Genomic DNA, 21,624 nt, shown 5'->3' on the forward strand with positions numbered 1-21,624 from the left:
AGTTGTACGACGTCAAGCTAAGCGCGCCCGAATCCATGCGCTGGCAGTGTGAGTGCAGTGAGCAAAAGTTCAAAGGAAGCAGTTGTGTGACGTCAGGCTAAGCGTGCCCGAATCTATGCGCTGGCCGTGTGAGTGCAGTGCACATTGCACTGATGCAGCGGTGCGCGGCAGATGCAAACATGGCAGTGTGATCGGTGGATGCTAACACACACTAACTACATTACTGCGACAAAAATTATTTGTAAAACTATGAAGTGAGTGTTTTGACTTGTGTTTCAGTTTGACTGCGTCCGGGGCCAGCTACTGCACATCCACCCAAGTTCTTTAACGCTAACTGAGACAGATTCAATGTCAGATCTGTTCATATGCACATAGCACCTATTGGGTAGGGCACTGTCCCGGAAAGACAGGGATGCTGGGTTCGAATCCCGCTTGTGGATCCTTCTTTTGCAACAGTTTGAACAGTCCAATGCTGGATCAAAGTTGTTCGTTGAACTGACAAGGACTGATCTAGATTGTAGCTTAGGGATTTTCCCTGAACGGGTATGACCCTTCAGACTCTTTTGACCTTATTCACTCATTCAAGCCATACAAAGTCATCCCCATTATTATTACTTGGAGTAGCATCGCTAGTTATACTTAAGTCAAAACCGTTTTCACCCTGAAGATCGGCCGTGCCCGAAAATTTGGTGAAAAACTGTTAGTTTGCGTATGCAGCAAGGAGACCGCATTTTAAGTGTTTGAGTTGTGGTATCCCAAGGTACACATTTCAGACTTTCGTTTCACGGTCGCACATCGACTCTAATTCACTCACCGATGCTTGCGATGGCAGCCCTGTATCTGCTGTCGCCGATAGATTAGCTGCTCCCATCTGAGCCACTGCGGTCAACACAAGACAACCGCCACCAGTACTTGAAATTGGTAATGTAATTTCACAATTTCCAGACAGTCAGCGTGTGCGTACCAGCATGCCAGCAGCATTCCTACGTCCAGATTCACGTTGTCAAAATCATATCCCACCACAACCCTGGACAACAGCCGCATGCATCAAACTGCCTTACTTCCTGTGCTCCCCGGATAAGACTGCGCTGTGTCACCGGAGTAGAGAGTGCCAGTGCCACACATTGCCTGTGGCATGTTGTCACCGAACATCTGTACAGAAGACTAGCAGTAAAAAAGCAAAGAAAGAAGAAAAAAAGAAAAAAAGGTGAATAACCAGAGAATCCCACCTGTGAGGTGCATGTTGTGTCTATGTGTGTGTGTGTGTGTGTGTGTGTGTGTGTGTGTGTGTGTATGTGTGTGTGTGTGTGTGTGTGTGTGTGTGTGTGTGTGTGTGTGTGTGTGTGTGTGTGTGTGTGTGTGTGTGTGGTGTGCGTGCGTGTGTGCATGCATGTGTGTGTGTGTGTGCGTGTGTGTGTGTGTTCGTGAGTCTGTCTGTGTCTGTCTACTCACACTGCTCTGGTGTCCCGGCAGTGCCTTCACCGAAGATCCAGAGTAAGACGTGTGACCATGCTGCAACGGTCTGTTGCCCGGACGATAGTACGAAGAGCTCGTATCAGCGTATACTGCTGCGCCACTCGGTCCACTGAGGGAGGATGCCTTTGGTGTGTTACCATACTGTGACTGGTATAGACTGCTGACATTCGTTGCCGGTGGGAAGTGAGGTTGTTGCGGCTGCTGCTGTTGTTGCGGCTGCTGCTGTGGTTGCGGCTGCTGCTGTTGTTGCTGCAACATTGCCATCGAGATTGCATTGGATCCACGTGTCTGCTTCAAGGAGAACACATTATCAGGAATATCACAAAGACATTACAGTATACATTGCCAGCATTCGTCAATGACACGGCAAAAGAGCACAGTGATTCAGAAACCCCGAAAAGGGAAATGATTTTCACTTGCACAAGAGTGCTGCTACTGTAGCCCAGTATTCCAAACACGCAAACATGCCTAGCTAAAGTCTACATTGGCAAACATCTACAAATTCTGCTCAATCAAACCAGTACATTTGTAGGAGTTGCTATATTTGATAGAAAGAATATTTTTCACGATTTTAAAAGAGATGAAGTTGATTGTTCCAACTAGGAACAGACGCTTCTTGCCGAACTTGACACTTGACTGACTCACGACTGCCATCCGGAGCACACAAGGAGCACGTCGCACCTTCCACTCGGCAAACCTGCAAGAAAGCACCACTCCCTGTGCAATACACAGTGTTTCGGGGATTTCACCCCTCATCAGTTGAGCTTGAGTAGGCTGAGGAAGATTGTGCCTGAAAAGCACCACTTATATACTGCTCTCCAGGCCAAACCATCACCAGGGATACAAACTTACAGAGACGCTTTGTTTCCAGCACGACAAACACCTCGTGAAGCTCCAGGTAGCAGCGTGAGTCAGAGTCGCGACTCTGACTCTGACTGCGACTCTGACTCACGCTGCTACCTGGAGCTTCACGAGGTGTTTGTTGCGCTGGAAACAAAGCGTATCTGTAAGTTTGTATCCCTGGTGATGGCTTGGCCTGGAGAGCAGTATATAAGTGGTGTTTTTCAGGCACAATCTTCCTCCGCCTACTCAAGCTCAACTGATCAGGGGTGAAATCCCCGAAACACTGTGTATTGAGCAGGGAGTGGTGCTTTCTTGCAGGTTTGCCTAGTGGAAGGTGCGACGTGCTCCTTGTGTGCTCCGGATGGAAGTCGTGAGTCAGTCAAGTGTCAAGTTCGGCAAGAAGGGTGTGTTCCTAGTTGGAACAATCAACATCATGACTATTACCGCCGAAGTCGCAACTTCTAAGTTAGTTTTAAAAGAGTATTATTTTTTTAGAGCTTGTGTGGATATAGATTCCTAGGTTCGAACCCCAGGATGGCCAGTTAGTTACATTATTTTCTCTCCTTCCATGTTTTGTATCTACATGATATTACCCTTGCCGTGAATCGCTTGTGAGTCACGTATGAGTCGTGCATGGTTAAACCCATATTTCTCCACTTTACCCGTATGACTGGTCCGGTCGTTGAAATAGCGTTGGCCGCAGACTTACGCAAGCACAAGTGTGCGTGCACTACAATCACCTGAAGCCCTGGCAGCGTGCTCCCAGTGTATTGCCGCGTCTGCCTAATTCCATGTGTGCACCGTCGCCAGCTGCCTTGCCACCGCTGCGTGATGAGTTCATTTGGCCAGACAGTGATGACATTGAGTTTGCCCAGGCTGCCCCTACGCCTGCTGTGCCGCCAGTACAGCCTCAGTCCATTAGTGTAGCAGGATCACATGACCATTGGTGCAGGAATGCTGGTCTGCCTGCCTCACACTATCACTATACTACAGAACTAGGTATGTTGTGTACACTGACTGTACGCTCTGGACCAATGCTGTTCAACTTTAGGATGCTTTGGACTTGTATTGTGATATTACATTAGGCAGTTAATTTTTGTACAGATTTCTAAGTGTGTGTGTGTGTGTGTGTGTGTGTGTGTGTGTGTGTGTGTGTGTGTGTGTGTGTGTGTGTGTGTGTGTGTATATACAGGGGTACCCGCAGTTGGATCCTGGGACGGATACCCTGATGCCGTCAATCCTTTTTCTGCACCTTGTCCTCACCCACTTACTGAGGTGTGGTGAGCCCATAAGTGGGATCATTTTAAGTCCACCCTAGTTTGGGGATTTCAGGGGGCGTCGGCCGCTGGGTGGTTCAATGGCCAATTGAGGCATCTTTACAGGATTCCTTTTGAGTCTCTCTCCCCTCTTCCGGGGAGACCCACGTGACCAGTTTTGGCAGTGAGCAAGTACAAGTACAAAGTGTGTGTGTGTGTGTGCGTGCGTGCATGTGTGTGTTCGTGAGTCTGTCTGTGTCTGTTTACTCACACTGCTCTGGTGTCCCTGCAGTCCCTTCACCAAAGATCCATAATAAGATGTGTGACCTTGCTGCAGCAGTCTGTTGCCAGGGCGAAAATGCGGAGAGCTCGTATCAGCGTATACTGCTGCGCCACTCGGTCCACTGAGGGAGGATGCCTTTGGTGTGTTACCATACTGTGACTGGTATAGACTGCTGCCATTCGTTGCCGGTGGGAAGTGAGGTTGTTGCGGCTGCTGCTGTTGTTGCGGTTGCTGCTGTTGTTGCGGCTTCTGCTGTTGTTGCTTCATCATTGCCATCAAGAATGCATTGGATCCATGTGTCTGCTTCAGGGAGAGCACATTATCAGGAATATCACAAAGACATTACAGAATACATTGCCAGCATTCGTCACTGACCCGGCAACAGAGTACAGTGATTTAGAAACCCCGAAAAGGGAAATGAATTCCACTTGCTCAAGAGTGCTGCTACTGTAGCCCAGTATTCCAAACATGCCAACATGCCTAGCTAAAGTCTCCATTGGAAAACATCTACAAATTCTGCTCAATCCAACCAGCACATTTGTAGGAGTTGATATATTATTTGATAGAAAGAATATTTTTCACAGTTTTATAAGAGTATTAATTTTTTAGAGCTTGTGTGGATATATGTTGGACTCAGTAGAGCGTCCAGCCCCTATATGATGTCCAACCCCTATATAGAGTCCATTGGCCCAAAATCCACTGTGCAGAGTCCAAACTTGGAATCAACTGTGAGCTCAAAGTTTAGCCCTTTTTTCTTTGAGTGTTGCCTGGAATAAACTTCCTGAAGATATTCGTTCACTCTCTACAACAGCGAAATTTAGTATTGCTGTTCGTCGGTATCATTCGCAATTTATGTTTTCTTTGAAAGGTATTCCTGACTTTTGTGTCTAGGCTAACCACATCTATGATAGTTTCAATAGTTTGTGTATATGTCAGTTATAGTAGTCCGCAATGCTGCTTTTCTAATTCTCATTATGATTAGCATGCAATGTACTACCCGAAGTACTGAATTTACTTCTTCTGTACTCTATATTCTAATGTATCTTCTACCTCTTCTCCCTTACGAACATACTTTCTCATTTTCCATACTTATATAGGAGACTCCCTTCGATAGGCATCTATTTGCCTCTGGAGGATCCGTGAAATAAAAATCAATCAAAAATCAATCAAAGATGGACATCACTCCCTGTATAGAGTCCAGCCAATTGGCTTCACCCCTATATAGAGTCCATTGGTCCAAAATCAACTGGACGGAGTCCAAACTTTGAAATCAACTATGAAGAGTCTTTATGTGGACAATACTCCCTGTATAAAGTCCAGCCAATAAGTCATCCCCTATCCAGAGTTCAAAATTATACATAGGATCTGCTGTAACCAGTGAATATTACCCAGAAAACGGCCTCTCCCTTTAATCCTTTACATCATTCATTTCTCAAGATAAAAAAATAAGTATTGAGGCGCCACTGCAGCCACTTCATTACATGAAAAACCCTACAAACACCATCCTCGAATCAAGTGGTCTCTTCGCAGACGCTGCAAATTACAATATCTCAATCATGTAGTGTTGCCAAATTATTGTGCACGCACACACACATGCACACACCCACACAACGCCAAGAAAATACCTAGAAAAACCAAGAATCGAAAGAGAATAATGGAGAGCCAAGGATTGATTATTTGTTTTCAAATTATTGTGCGCGCGGGCACACACACACACACACAAACTTATACAACGCAAAGAAAACACCAAGAAAAGAGTAGAGACAAAATACACATGCAACTCCAACAGCCATGCAAACGTCCACCCATTTGCACGTAAAGTCAAGAGGGATAACAAATAATTATACGAAAACAAATGCTTACGTAGGCGGATGCACGCACGTTTACATACATGTAGTAGGGTAAGAGAGTAACATAGTGCAGTAGTCAGCATAATACTAGCACATGCTGAGACTGCAATAGCAAGCTTCACCATTGCTCATGGCCATGCAAATGTTCAGCAGCACTCAGTTCCACAAGCTTCTGAAGATCAGCACACCTGCAACAAATAGATAGCACAAGGATACGCTTATTACCATAATGATGCATGGGAGCACACAACTACCAAGTTCTCAACGAATGTGATGCTCAATGAAAATCCATCCACTCAAAGACCTGTGAACAGGTGACGGTGGGGACAATAATCTATAAGATCGTTTGTGCACACTCAAGACGCACAGACACACCACCATACATGTAGTGAACACAGTGTTTCACTTCACTGCAACTAAATTGAAATGAGATGATTTGAACAATCTGTACAGGGTTGCCGTCAGTCAGTCTTCCCCAAGATGGAAATGCAATGATTTGTTGTGACGAGGCAGTTTCACTGACACAGTGTCATGTTTGTGACATCAAAACGGTTACTTCATGGAATACGAGTACATGTATTAGCTTGAGAAGCTTCTTCTTGTCATCGGCATACAAGAAATCCTCCTACCACTACGACTAGTACACTGGCACTGCGTTTATGGATCCTATTGACATTAGAGCCTAGTACATGTACTGGAAGAGTGTCGTGAAGTTCACATAATTATCATAGGGATAAAAAATACATTTCTCATGAAATAAAAATAATAATTGATGATAGCTAGACGATCTTTGCAGTCCTTGCTTGAGGACTATTACGAAGTGATTAATTACTTTTAGGGCATTCATTCAAGCAACATCAAACAAATGCGATACGCTCCTTGAAAATGGAAAAAAAATTCAAGCATAACGACAGAACAGCAGACCAATCGAAACGAGTAAAAGCTTCCTTACCTCAGTCATCGTCCTGCCATGTAGTTGGACAGCCTTTTGACACGGTGGTACAGATTTACCCGTATGACTGGTCCGGTCGTTGAAATAGCGTTGGCCACAGACTTACGCAAGCACAAGTGTGCATGCACTACAATCACCTGAAGCCCTGGCAGCGTGCTCCCAGTGTATTGCCGCGTGTGCCCAATTCCATGTGTGCACCGTCGCCAGCTGCCTTGCCACCGCTGCGTGATGAGTTCAGTTGGCCAGACAGTGATGACATTGAGTTTGCTCAGGCTGCTCCTACGCCTGCTGGGCCGCCAGTATGGCTCAGTCCATTAGTGTACCAGGATCACATGACCATTGGTGCAGGAATGCTGGTCTGCCTGCCTGGTGCCATGACTATACTACCTTCCAGCTTTGTTTTTATGTCGCCAATGCTCACTTGGCAGCCCATTTCATCCCAATTTTGGTTAGTAGGCAGTGCTGTCAAATAAATTTCGCCCAAAATCGGACACCCTTCACCGCCAAGGCTGGCCACATGGTGCGAATTTTTCTCCTCGGCAAATTCTTTACAGAGAATTCAAAATATCGCCTAAAACACCATGAAAATTCGCTTCGTTGCCATAGTAACCCCAGAGTTGTCATGAATAATTATTTTTTAATGATGAGTGTGGTCGCACACTGACTCTGTACAGACTGTAAGCGTACGTGCCATCAAGCCTGATCCAGGCATGTTACTTTGCACTTCCACAGCCAAGCGTTAGCCTTTTTAGAAGCAAATGGACAGTGATTAATGCCTTCAGTTGCGCTGAAAAGTGAAAGTGCCGGACTTCTGCATAGGAAAGTAATGATCTCCGATATTTTGGCTGCTTTTCGGACGTTTCCCTTTCGGACCGGTTTTCGGAAGAGCCTTCAAAAATCGGACACTGTCGGAAAAATCGGACAGTTGGTTAGTTTACTAGTACCTGAAAGGTCTAGCTAGATTTCGAGAGCGACGGGTTGGTGATTCTGATTGATACAGCGCCGCATCAAAATACATTATCTTGTCAAAATGCGCAGGCAAGAGCAGCGCGACGCACAAGAAAGTAGTCGGCTACTCGGAATCAGTTCCATTTTGCAAAACGGCCAAGATCGCTCACCTCAGGGATCGCTCACCAAGCTGAGATTGCAGATTTCTCACCTCCAGCTCAACGCTCGAAGTATCCAGCGAGTCGTGGTGATTTGCAAGTACTGTACGATTCATCGTCGTTCAAAATAAATCTTGCGAAGAACGGCGATTGATTTGAACCACACAGGCAGTCGTGCTGCCCACGCGAAGTCTTATAGAGAAGGCGATTGTCACGGTCGAATTCCCTTTAGAAAATAGCCAGGCAGCGGACAGGAAGAGAGATGAGCATGCGAAAGCGAGAGTGTCAATCCTGAGCAAAATATATTTGTCACCAGCGCTGAGAGCAGCGACGAGGAGGACCAAAAACGTATGAAGCCTTTCTTGGACAATAAATTCCTCATGGCCAGTTGTCATTCTGTACCTTACCTTCCACCACACCAAGTTTTTCATCTCAAGTGCACTCGTTGATGGCCAAAGTCAAGTCCTAAGTTCGAAAGATAAGCGACAATATCGCTGACGCGGACCAAGTAGCTCGATTGCGACGTACGTTTCGTCCCCGCTGGACTCATCAGGCAATCTTCTTCTTGAATGTCTTCATACGGAGCTTGACTCGGGAGAATGAAGTTGAAGACACCACTGCACCTGTACTTATGGTTGATGATGAAGATGATGATAAAGACACACATTGGCAATATGGCGATAAACACACACCTGCCCACACACGTTCTCTAGGCTGCAAAGTTCCTTTTATTTCACTTTAACAATTTCGCAACCTGTCCCTCCCTCCCTCCAGACCTTCGTGTAAGAAACATCCAGGAGAGTGAACAATCACTCTCGCTATCCTCTCAAGGAGAGTGGTGAGAGAGCAGTCTCCACCACCCTCCCCCCCCCCCAAAAAAAAGTCGCTCGCCTTTTCTATCCAATGTGAGCACAATACGGGTTTTTTCAACATCTTGCCATACCCCAATCGGATTCAATACCCAATAGCTGCCAAATTCGTTCTGGAAAATCGCCGTGCGCACTATAAATGAAAGCTGTTCGGACCACAACTTTAGTTTCCCTTCATCAGAGACAATGACACACGCAATGGGAAATTGAGACAATTCGCTAAGATCCATGGTATTTTTTGTATTATTCATCGTAGAGCGCTCCTTTCTGCTGTAGCTGACGGCTAAAGACCTGTGCCTGGCGTCACACAGGTCTATGCATGCCCGGACTGTCACACAACACAGGGAAATCCTTTATGTCAAAATACTAATAAATTATGATTGCCGCCCAAGTGCGGAAGTGAAAATTTGCAACGGTACGTAAAATACCTTACAAGTGCCGTAACTCCACTATTGGATCTTGGATCGACTTCCGATTTGTTGGAGCCGACAGCTGAGACCTTTCTAATGCGAATAGACCTTTCGATTACTCGATTCCGTTCAGGGAAAGCCGAGTTACGAAATAATTTGAGTGTTTTCAGAACTTCATAGTGATGCGGATGCGCTCGAAATTCTCAAGGCGCGCAACGAAAAGTGCGCCCTAAAAGAAAATAAGGAGAGCGAAGGCGCGCGAGAGCGAAGGCGCGCGAGAGCGATCGCTCTCCTTTTACCAGATGGTCTGTCCCTCCGTCCCTTCCTCCCTCCCTCCCTCCCTCCCTCCCTCTCTCTCTCTCTCTCACTCTCTCTCTCTCTCTCTCTCTCTCTCTCCCTCCCCCACCCACTCTTGGTGCGTCTAGGTGGCCATGAAGTTGAGACTCTAGGTCGGCGGAGCTCCCAAAACCTCACCACCACTGCCACGATTCAGGTTGTGCGTGGTTCTCCTAGCTGCATCTCATGTTTGGCATTTAAGTGGTCTTTGTAAAAAATAAATAAATAAATAAAGGTTCTGGCACAGAGCTCTCCTTCTCACGACCATCATCAGTTCGCGCCTGGCGCCTAGTCGAGGCATGGTTGGCTGTATCCGACATAGCCGGCTGGTACATCAAGTAGCGCATGGCACATAGAAGATGACACAGCAACGACATAGCTCGATTGCGACATACGTTTCGTCCCCACTGGACTCATCAGACATCCAAGAAGAAGATTGCCTGATGAGTCCACGAAACGCGTTTATGAGTTTGGACGTCTCTCAGCATGGTCGAGTGGAAAAATTCAAAATTGTTTATTTCAAGAAATCCCCAAAAGGATGATGGGGGAAATGTCCTCAGTGCTAGAAGAAGTGTTATACAATCTGCCGGTATATAGTTGCTATTTGAAGACATAGCTCGCTGTTTTATCAGCACTTGTAATTTGGCTATTTTCAAGACGATTATTTGTGGCACCAAGGGATGATGGCCCTCGTCTTCTGGGATGCTGGCGTGGCTAAGCGGTGCTGCCCCATGAACTCTTCTAAGGTGAGGTAATGTTGGCTTGATGGAGTTTTGTTCGTGGCTTGTTCTTCTACGCTGTGCCGTGGCCCGTTTATAGACCTATAAATCGGTCCAATATTGAGAGGTACAGTATGCCAATTTCATGGTTCCCTTCAAAAGATTTTGCGCGGGCTTTGGAATGTCGATCTACACCCCAAAGCAAACCTACCTTCAATATTTTTTTAGTGAGCGAAACCTGAGAGATCTACTTGCACAAATGTTCTTGTTTTCTCAGACATGCTCTCTTAAAAGTTCAAGCAATGAATAGTCATCCATAGTAATACTAGCATGGCTAGTTAAACTGAAGTCAAAACTGTGTTCAACCTGATGATCTGCCATGCCCGAAAATTTGGTGAATATTGTGAGATACGTTTTCAGCAAAGACACCGTATTTTTAAATGTTTGAGTTTAGGTACCCTAATATCAAAAAGAGACTTAAATTAAGGATCATACACGTTCCGGGAAATTCCCTAAGCTACAGTCTAGATGTTTCCTTGTCAGTTCAACAAACAACCTTGCTCCAGCATTGGATTGTTCAAACTTTTGCAAAAGAAGGATCCACGAGCGGGATTCATACCCAGAACCCCTATCTTTCCGGGACAGTGCCCTACCGATTAGACTACCGGAGATCACACACACACACACACACACACACACACATACACACACACACACACACACACACACACACACACACACACACACACACACACATACACACACACACACACACATACACACACACACACACACACACACACACACACACACACACACCCGTGGGTGCTTCTTGCTAAAAAAACTCACTGGTGCTTGACTGGGGTCCATGCTTGTCCAGGAAGGCAATTTCTGCTGTTGCTGCTGATGGCGTTGCTGGTGCGCTAGCTCTGGCTGCTCCTGGGGTTGCTCCCGGGTTTCAGGTGGTGCTTGCAACGGCGGTGGCGAACCTCCACACCGCGCCGGAAGTCTCTACAAGGAACAGAGAGATCACCAATAACAGGATTCAACACAATAAATGAAGCGAGTTGCGCATTCACCATGCACATCTTGTGCGAGAGGTTATTAACAGGATGAGGATATTTTCAGAACAAATTCACCATGCACATAGAGAGCTGGAGCACATATTAAAACGGTGCCAAAATGCGGGTGTTTGGGTCATACTTACCATATCACTATTATCTAGGGCTGAAACGATTATATCGAATGTCCGTCTAATCGATAATTACAACGAAGCGATTTCGATTATGCAGTCTGTTTCGATTACGCGAATATAAAAAAATAAATAAAAAAGTGCACAAGAATCAAAAGATTCCATGTACATGACTGTACCACGTAGTAGTGGGATCCGATAATGTTTACGTTAGATCGAAAGCGCATGTACACATGTGCACCACCGTACTTTGTCTTTTTCCTCGTTTCTTTTTGTTATCCACATGTTTTCCAGTATAGTAGAGCTGTGTTAAGCTTTGTGCTGGTCTGGCGTGGCAATTTCTAGGACTCAGTAATCGATATCATAATCGATAATCGAATCGATACAAGGGTAGGTTAACCGATAGTTGAAAAGTGTAATCGTTTCACCCCTACTATTATCAGACATACATGTATCACAAAAATCACATATTGGCCAATAAATACTGCTTATAAAATACTCCATTTTAGGGAAAAGTGCAGTGCTACATGAAAATGTGCAGTAGTATTTATTGAGTCAAAGCAAAATTATTGGAATTTGATGCTGTTGATGGTGTGGTCACTAACGAGTGGGGGAATTTATCAACGGTCTATATATGTGTGTATACTCAATGATGCAGACAGCCAGACTGTTTCGGCCAATGAGGCCTCATCAGTGCAACTCCGAGCTTAAAATAGGATTGAACTGTCAGCCATGGCTATGAGAACCACAGACATTAGGACAGCTCGATGTACGTGTGTGTATGTGTGTGTGTATGCGTGAATGCATGTCATGGGTGTGTGTGTGTGTGTGTGTGTGTGCGTGTGTGTGTGTGTGTGTGTGTGCGTGTGTGTGTGTGCGTGTTTACTCACAATGCTCTGGTGTCCGGACAGTGCCTTCACCAAAGATCCAGAGTCAGATGTGTAACCAGGGCGATAGTACGGAGAGCTCGTATGAGCGTATACTGCTGTGCCACTCGGTCCACTTAGGGAGGATGCCGTTGTCGTGTTACCATACTGTGACTGGTGTAGACTGCTGCCAGTCGTTGCCGGCGGTGGTGGAGGTTGTTGCGGCTGCTGCTGTTGTTGCGGCTGCTGCTGTTGTTGCGGCTGCTGCGGCTGCTGCAGCTGCTGATGTTGTTGCAGCGGCTTCTGTAGTTGCTCAGCCACTGCCAACGAGAATTGGAAGTCTGCAGTGGATTTGTTTGTCTGCTTCAACGAGAGCACATCATCAGGAATATCGCAAAGAAAATGCAGAATACATTGCCAGTCTTTGTCAATGACACCGTAAAAGAGCACAGTGATTCAGAAACCCGAAAAGGGAAATGATTTTTACTTGCACAAGAGTTCTGCTACTGTAGCCCAGTATTCCAATCACTCAAACATGCCTAGCTAAAGTCTCTATTGGAACACATCTACAGATGCTGGTCAATCCAACCAGCACATCCATCCAAGTTCTTTAACGCTAACTAAGACGGAATCAATGCAAGATCTGTTATTATGCACATAGCACCTATTGGGTAGGGCGCTGTCCCAGAAAGACAGGTATGCAGAGGCGTAGGAAGCAGATTTCCAATGGTCCGGCGGATGGCAGATAGCGTTACGTCATACATCACAAATAGGGCTCAAACAGTCACGGTTTTACCCCACGGTTAACTGCTAAGCTAACGGTCGGTTTAACGGTTATAACCTATAAGCCACGGCAATCCTGCGGACTGTTTTTTAACCGTATATTTGACCATACTCATTCAAAAAATGTACCCTATTCATTACAACGTACAGTCAACTTCGCTTATAACGACATTCGGCGGGGCATCAACAAGTGTCCTTATTCGCGAAGTGTCGTTATACCCGAAGTCTCATTATATGTATTACAGTTGGATGGAACTTTGCTCTGGGCATGGACATTCTGTCGTTATTCGCGAATTGTCGTTATATCCGTAGTCGTTATTAGCGAAGTTGACTGTACACATGTTTATTCTCTTGCATGCTCATTCATACATACTCTCACACCAAGAGACCAGATATGACCGAGTTGACAGCCCGGAAATTGCGTACGCGTGCGACAGCCTGCGAAAGTGCATACTTTGCATTGACCTGATACTTGAAAAGTTAACTGAAAGGTTGCTGCGTAACCGTTATCTTTATCGGTTAACCGTTAATTCTTCGTAACCGTTCTGCAACCGGTTAATCGAACTAACCGTTTGAGCCCTAGTCACAAACCACAAGGTTTCATTGGGGCAAAGTTTTTAATTTATTTTAATTTCTTATATGTATATTTAATTAATGAGAGCTCCCATGTAGGGAGCAACACACTCTTCCCCCTACTATCGCCGAAGTCGCACCAACCTCTTCTTCACATGTACCTTTAAACGATACTATTGAATATTGCGACCGAGCTTTCGGCCATATTTCCAATTTATTGCATTCCCAACTCATCACAACCACGCGCTCTCAGCCGAACCATACAGACACCAGCAAGGACACTTCCATTGAGAGATCATATTTTTCTCCACGCCTCTAGACAGCTGTTTCGCTCCCTGCCGGAAAAAATATCATCTCTCGACGGAAGTGTCCTTGCTGGTGTCTGTATGGTTCGGCTATACTATTGGATAATAGTATAGCACTAATAGGGGAGGAACATAACGACTACATTTACGTGTACGTGTAGATCTACCAGCATACATGTAAGCATTCTCTATTACCGGTACAGTCGAATGTCACTTATCCGACCACTTCGGGAATCAGGCATGTTGGATAACTGACAATGTTGGATAACTGATATCATTTTTTATGTGCATATATGGCTGGATTTCACTGATTTATGTACACAATACTCAAATATATTCATGTATATTCATGAATTGCTCCATGTACACATACATGTTAGCATACTTGACCACATCTACTTCAAGTAAATGCATATTGCACCGTATAATACACAAAAACAAAACAATTTTTTTAAGAATTTTACTGTTGATAGTCATAAAATTACCACTCCCGGGCTTGTCGGATAACCGACGTGCTCGGATAACTGGCGACCGGATAAGTGACATTCGACTGTACATAATGTGGATATCATGTACATGTACATGTACCGTAAAATCCCGCCAGAGCGCCCCGTCTCTCCCATCTGCCCCTCCCTGACTTCTTGTCAGGGACGTGATTGATTGTATCCTCGTATGACTCTGCCACAGTCTTTGATGCCGTACTGTACTGCAGACGCGTGCTTGACCCCATTGGAAATGTACGCAACAGTGCCCACCCTCTTGACCAGGGATCGCACAAAACCTGAGTTTTGACGGGTCTGTACGACTCCTGGTTCTTGACCTTTCATCGGTGTACGAGATGCACGAACAGTTCTCGTAAGGTGAGTACTTGTTCATGTACAGTACTGAATGCAGCAAGTAGGACTCGCCCATCCGCCCCATCCCACCCGAAGCGTCTAGGAGGTAGGGGCGCTCTGGCGGGATTTAACGGTACATGTATAATTATTCAGAATATTTGAATGAGCACCGACTACTGAAGTAGACTAAATGTTTAGCTCGCGCAGGTCGTAATATATTTAATTTTTAATTTCGGCCAGTATGAAGTATTCACTTCGTCTTGTGGTTTACACACGGGAAGGGTGTGATCCTCGAAAGAGTGCTCAATGTACCAGGGTGCGAGGAGATGGAGACTGATGACGGCGAATACGAGTTCGATGGGATGGACGGCGGCATTGGAATGGAGGTGGAGGATGAGAGTAGTGGTGAGGAGGAGTTTGACGTTGACAAGAGGAAGTCTGCAGTGTACAAGCATTTGGTGTCCAGTCCAGAATGTCGTAAGGTGTTTGACGATTCCTGGTTTAGTGTTATTCGTTGCGCACGTTTCTTCAAGCAATTGCAGGTGTTGGAAGCTGTGTATATTCGTACTCGTGACCCTGTGCTATGTAAACAGAAAGAAAACGTTGTATCACTCACACTCGTTACTTTGAAGTCTATAAATACAAAATCAAGAAAAACGTCTTTTTTCAGCTCGTAGATTCTCGCTCCTGGAGAGCCCAGTCGGTATCAGGCCGGTCTGGAGGTGGATATATCTCAGCAGTAGTAGTAGTAGTGGTAGGGCAGTGTAGTGGTGGTAGGTTCGCCATCAACGGCGATTAGAGACAAAGAGACCAGAAAACACAAAAACAAAAAATGTCGAAGGAGAAACCGAGACGAAGATCGAGCTCCCTTCCGCGTGGCTCCGACAAACGAGGCCGAGGTGATCTCTCGATGGATTCCTCACCCGAGGGTTCCGCTAAGACCAACAAGAGGCTGTTCTCAGCGGAGGAGGCCGCAGAGTTTGTCTCAAGTGACTGTGCCGGATCCCTCGAATCCCTGAGAAAAGACTCTCAGCTTGAAAATTCTCCGCTGGGAGAAAATTCTCAATTTGAAAATTCCCGGCTGCAGGAACTTGTGCGGGATGAGGTCGTGAAAGCCCTCCCATCGTGTATTTCCTATCTCCGAGATGCTGTTGTGGCGGAGGTAACGGCAGCATTGCAGCCCCAGCTCCAGCATCTCACAGAGAGGTTGCTGGTCAAGTTCAGTCCTACACCCAGTGATGCTGCGACTCAGTCCAGTCGTCAGCCAGTTTCTGTCACTGAGCAGCAGCAATCTGTCCTGGATGCGCCAACATTTGCCTAAGTGGTCAGTCCTACACCCAGTGATGCTGCGACTCAGTCCAGTCGTCAGCCAGTTTCTGCCACTGAGCAGCAGCAATCTGTCCCGGATGCACCAACATTTGCCTCAGGGGTCACTCAGAACTCTGCGGACATGACTAAACAGCCCTGCAAATTACTGCTGCAGCAGCCGGCTGCAGAAATCCCAGCAAACCCAAGGCCACCTGAGCCACGGCAGATTGAAGACCTGGTCCAGGCTGCCAGAGCGGCAGCTACATCCCCATCGACAACACCTGTTCCGGAGGAGCCGTGGCAGGATGTATGTCCTCCTCGCAGGAAAGTCGTTCTGTATGTTGGAGGGCTGTCACCAACAGTGACAGAAGAACGACTCCGTTGCTACGTGACACGGAATGCCAACAACCCAGCTGTTATTGTCGTCTACAAGTGTCAAATACAAAGTGCGAAACCTGAGAAGTCGACCGCATTCGCTCGGCTCACTGTGAGCGCACCCACAGCTGCGGTGCTGCTTTCTAAGGGTTTCTGGCGGGGTCGAGCATACTGTCGTCGCTGGGTGTTCAATGCTCCAGAATCCAAGGCCTCCCAAACTCCTGTCAGCAAGGACAAGGGCAGGACGACGACTGATGATGCGTCCACAGACACTGAACTCAGTTCCCAATGATAGCGGCGGGAAATCGTTCACCACAAGGCATGAGCCAGGCTATGCTTGCCGTATCCTTTCTCAATATATGTAGTCTACAGAGAAAAGTCGGCGAAGTGCAACAGTACCTTGCTGTGCGTGGAATCCATGTCCTCGGCCTGGCTGAAACTTGGCTGAAGCCATGCATTAGCGACGGCGAGATTTCGATTCCGAATTACAAGCTGTTCCGAAAGGACCGTTATCGTCAACATGGAGGAGGCGTCGCTGTGTACTGTCATGATTCTGTCCATGCCAGCAGGCGCACAGACCTGGAGTGTCCAGAGCTAGAGATGATGTGGATCGAAATTACAAGTAATGGGCGAACCACTGTTCTCGGGTGTACATATCGCCCACCAAACAAACCTGTATCGTACTGGGATGGTTTTGAGAATAACATTGAGCAAGCTTGTCAAGGACGGCAACATTCCACAGTACTCGTTGGTGACTTTAACGTGGATTTCAGCATGCCTGGTAATGCTGCCCACCCTCTTCAGCATATTCTGACGAGATTTGATCTGAAGAATTACGTATCCTCTGCAACACGAGTGACAGCACATTCCCAGACCATTCTCGACCTTTTCCTCTCAACAACAGCTATAAGTGGAACATGTGAAATAATTTACCTCGATATAAGTGATCACTATGCCATACTCGCTCATCTACCGATTCCGTCTAAACCTGCTCGCAAGGGAACATCAACTGTCACGGTTCGTCGTCTCCATCAGATTGACTGGGGCTGCTTTCAAACTGATTTACATGGCATACTGTCTGTCGGCTTCGATGATCAAGATGTTGACTCCATGACAACTTCCTTTAACAATGCTATTCTCTCCACCCTTGACCAACACGCACCCATCACCACCCGCCGCCGTGCAGACCGGCGTCCATGTCCCTGGCTGACTCGCGAGCTGGTTGAGTGTGTCCGGAACCGAAACAGACTGCACCGCCGTCTAATGCAAGATAGAGCAAACGAGGCACTCCAGCAGGAGCACCGAGCTGCACGTGCCAAGGCCAGAAAGCTAGATAGACAGTTGAAGAATGCTTACTTTATGGATCAATGCTATACGTCTGATCAGAGGAAACTTTGGTCCGTGATGAACACTGTCACCGGACGAAAGAAGACCCGCCGAGTACCCCAGGTATCAGCTGACCAGCTGGGCGACTTCTTTGCAGATGTTGTTCATGACCCCAGTCGACCTACGCACCTACAGATGACAGTTGGCCCTACGGAATCTGATGCCCTTACAGCCTTCCAACCTGTGTCGTTGTATGATGTCGCTAAGCGTTTGCAATGTGTGGATCCACATAAAGCTACCGGAAGTGACGGAATCCCAGGTATTGTGTTGAAACGTTGCTCGGACACCCTCTCCCCATACCTGATGAAGATCGTCAACTTATCTCTTGCGTCTGGTATAGTGCCATCAACTTTCAAACATTCTCTTATCAGCCCATTGTATAAGAATGGCGACCCACTGTCAGCTCGTAACTATCGGCCCGTCTCGCCACTGCCTATTGTTTCTCGCATACTGGAACACTTTGTCAAGAAACAGCTGACAACTTTCCTAGATGATCACTCCTTGTTACCTTCAAGTCAATTCGCATACCGAAGAAATCACTCAACAGAAGATGCTCTTATCCTTGCCTCCAACCGCTGGAAATTGGCCAAATCGGAACGAAAACACACCGGGGTAGTAATGGTAGATCTATCGAAGGCATTTGATAGAGTCCAGCATGCCAGGCTTGTGCAAGTGCTGTTTGACCTTGGCATTTGTGACACACCACTGGAATGGTTCCTCAGTTATCTCTCGGAGCGGCAGCAGTGTGTACGGGTGGAACACTCAGTTTCGCAATATGTTGGATGCTCCCGAGGAGTGCCTCAAGGCAGCGTTCTGGGCCCTCTTCTTTTTGTACTGTACACCAGTGATATGTCGTCAGTTCTACCAGGTAGTGTATGCCACCAGGAATTCGCTGATGATGTGGCTCTGGACTACTCTGACTATCAGCCTGATTTAGTGTGCTCTGTTCTCTCTAACGCTGTAACATGACTCGCTGAGTACTTGGACAACATTGGTCTGCTAATAAATGCCAGTAAAACCCAAGTTATGTTTGTGAGACCCCGTGGGTGTCTGGATGGACCATCTGAAGTGAAGTGTGGTACCACAGTGCTTGATGTTACTCCAGTCACAAAGTATCTCGGTGTCATGCTTGATGACCAACTGTCCTGGAAGCCCCAAGTGGACTTTATTGCCAGCAAGACTGCTACTACAATCGGGCAGCTCTGGCGCCATGGACGGTGCCTTTCACTCAATGCCCGCCGGGCCTGGTACATGAGTATGATCCAGTCTGTTCTCTGCTATGCCTCAAACTGTTTCTGTCCCGCTCTATCCAAACTGCTGCTACTGTTAGCTGCTCCCGGCTAATGATGCCCCTCACACCGGAACACAAGGGTTTTATATGATTGGATAATTAGAAGTATTCGATAAGAGTGTAGACAGAAGGAGAACAGGACAACGACAACTCAAGACAGACTAGAACAGAACAGAACCTGGAGCATGCGCTCTTCTATGTGAGTGGCTCATTGCCAAGGGGAACGAGCGGGAAATACGAATAGTGAGTATTCAGGTCGTAGCATACATACACCTATTACACTGTGCCCCCCCCCCCTAGCTAAAATTCACGTCCACGGGAATGAACGAAATACCTAGGAAACAACAAAAGAAAACAAACCAAATAATAAACTCAGTCCAGGACATAGTCAGCTAGTCGAGCAGGTGCAGTGCGAACACGGCCAGAACGACGAGGAACAGGAGAAGAAGTACGGACCGGATCAGACGACGGCGGCTGTAGCGGCGGAAAATCATCATCGGACAGCGTGATCGGGTCAGGACGAGAAGCAGTAACGGCAGGCGGTTAACAGTCGGGAGGACGGGAAACAGCTTCAGGCGGACGAACAAACTTGCCACTGGCAGAATCATACCAGGTGAAACACTCAGACAGAGCAGGATCAGCACATGGAGCAAGAAGACTCTGAGGCTTGAAACAATCAGGTGACGACGGTCCAGCAGCAGAGGCACCAGGAGGACGAACAAAAACGGCCGGAGGAAGAATCTCGGCAGCCGGAGGAACATCAGCAGCAAGTGGCATTTCATCAGCAGCTGACAATGGAACATCACGGGCAAGAGGCGGCGGACTCGGCGGAGGAGACGGGGCAGCATCTTGCGGCGGCGTTGGTGCCAGTGGCGGAGACTCACTGTGCACATGGGCTTCAGGTTCGACTAGCAAGCGCGACAGACCATCAGCATTCAGATGTTGGCGACCTGGACGGTGGACGACTCGGAATTCATAGTCGGATAAACAGTCAAGCCAACGTGCTTTCCGTCCGCGGGGTTCCTTCAGGTTCCGGAGTGCAGTCAATGCAGTATTGTCCGTCCTGGCAACAAATGGTCGTGCCAACAAGTAGTGCCTGAAATACCCCGCAAAATAGACCAGAGCAAGGGCCTCACGATCGCTAGCATCGTAGTTGCGCTCAGCTTTCGTCAGTACACGGCTGCCGTACCCACTTGGTCGCTCAGTTCCATCCTGGATCTGGCTGAGGACTGCACCAATCGACACATTGCTCGCATCGGTGTCCAGAATGAATGCACCTGCTGAAGCTTCAAACTGGGGGCACGCCATCACCGGCGCACTGGCAAGCGAACGCTTCAGAGCCTGGAACGCCGCTTCGCAAGCTTTCGACCACGCAAAGCGAGCATTCTTGCCTGTCAGAGCAGTCAGCGGAGCAGCACGCTGGGCGAACCCACGGATGAAGCGGCGATAATATCCAGCGAAGCCAAGGAACTCGCGGACAGCTGTGACAGATTTCGGAGTCTTCCAGTTCCTGACCGCGACGAGTTTGGCTTCATCCGGGGAGATGCCCTCCGCTGACACGCGGTGTCCTAAGAAAGTGACCTCCTCCTGGAAGAAGGAGCATTTCTTCAGATTGAACCGCAGTCCAGCGGACCGAACTCGCGCGAATACGGGCAGCAGAATCTGGAGTTGGCCAGACAGCGTTTCGCTGGCATTCAGGACATCATCAAAGAACACACGGCAGAATGGCTGGGCCGGTGTGTTACATAAGCCACTCAGGACTGCTTCCATTACGCGCTGAAATGTCGCTGGGCCATTCCTGCAGCCCATCGGCAGAACATTAAACTCAAACAAGCCCAGTGGCGTGGTAAATGCCGTCTTAGCCTTGTCGCTTCCTTCCATTGCTATTTGCCAGTACCCTGACGCTAAGTCAAGGGACGTGAAATACCGACAGCCAGACAGGGAATCAAGCATGTCATCCGCCCGGGGAATCGGGTAAGCATCAGGCTCGGTGACAGAGTTCAACTTCCTGTAGTCGATACAGAGTCGAAGAGAGCCATCCTTCTTTGGCACCAATACTATGGGTGATGCCCACGGACTAATCGATTCTTGTATTATGCCTTGCTTTAACAGCGTATTCAGTAGATCTTGCAGAGCCTTCCGGCGGTGATATGGAATCCGCCTGGTAGGTTGTTTTATAGGGTTATTTTGTCCTGTGTTAATTTTATGAGGGAATATGTCACAGTAGCCATAGTCATCATCATGCAAGATAAATAAATCGTGGTTATCATGAAGTAGTTCAGTGAGCGTGCGAGACTGTTCTGTGGAGAGATGATTTTGTGCGTTGATATATTCATCGATGACTTTCTTGCGTTGCTCAGTTAGCGGGATCGGGTCGGGTGAAACTGAGGAAACCATAGCTTCAGTGTCGTCAATACGTTCACAATCTGTAGGAATTTGATGAAGTTCGGCAACATTGGTATTTTTATGAATGAGTATAGGATGATTTGCATGATTTTCAACAGCCACAACCACACGTGTTTGGTTAGGGCCAACAGTTACAAGACTAGGAGTAACTGCCACATCTGGATGCTTCGCCATAAAGGACTCCAATGGATCTGCCACGCAAT

General features: G+C 47.2%; 1 protein-coding gene across 1 annotated transcript in view; it reads right to left on the minus strand.

Moving 5' to 3' along the window:
• Nucleotides 1-21,624, minus strand: part of LOC135816557 (ras-interacting protein RIP3-like) — a 46,116-nt gene that overhangs the window by 3,619 nt on the left and 20,873 nt on the right. The window contains exons 3-8 of the mRNA XM_065329776.1: nucleotides 12,183-12,518; nucleotides 10,950-11,111; nucleotides 3,847-4,161; nucleotides 1,453-1,767; nucleotides 1,062-1,164; nucleotides 815-879 (exon numbers count right to left, since the gene is read on the minus strand). Coding sequence (XP_065185848.1) covers nucleotides 815-879; nucleotides 1,062-1,164; nucleotides 1,453-1,767; nucleotides 3,847-4,161; nucleotides 10,950-11,111; nucleotides 12,183-12,518 — 1,296 coding nt within the window. The remainder of the gene's footprint in view (nucleotides 1-814; nucleotides 880-1,061; nucleotides 1,165-1,452; nucleotides 1,768-3,846; nucleotides 4,162-10,949; nucleotides 11,112-12,182; nucleotides 12,519-21,624) is intronic.

The sequence above is a fragment of the Sycon ciliatum genome, chromosome 1 (genome assembly GCF_964019385.1).
Source record: "Sycon ciliatum chromosome 1, ocSycCili1.1, whole genome shotgun sequence".
Lineage (NCBI taxonomy): Eukaryota > Metazoa > Porifera > Calcarea > Leucosolenida > Sycettidae > Sycon > Sycon ciliatum.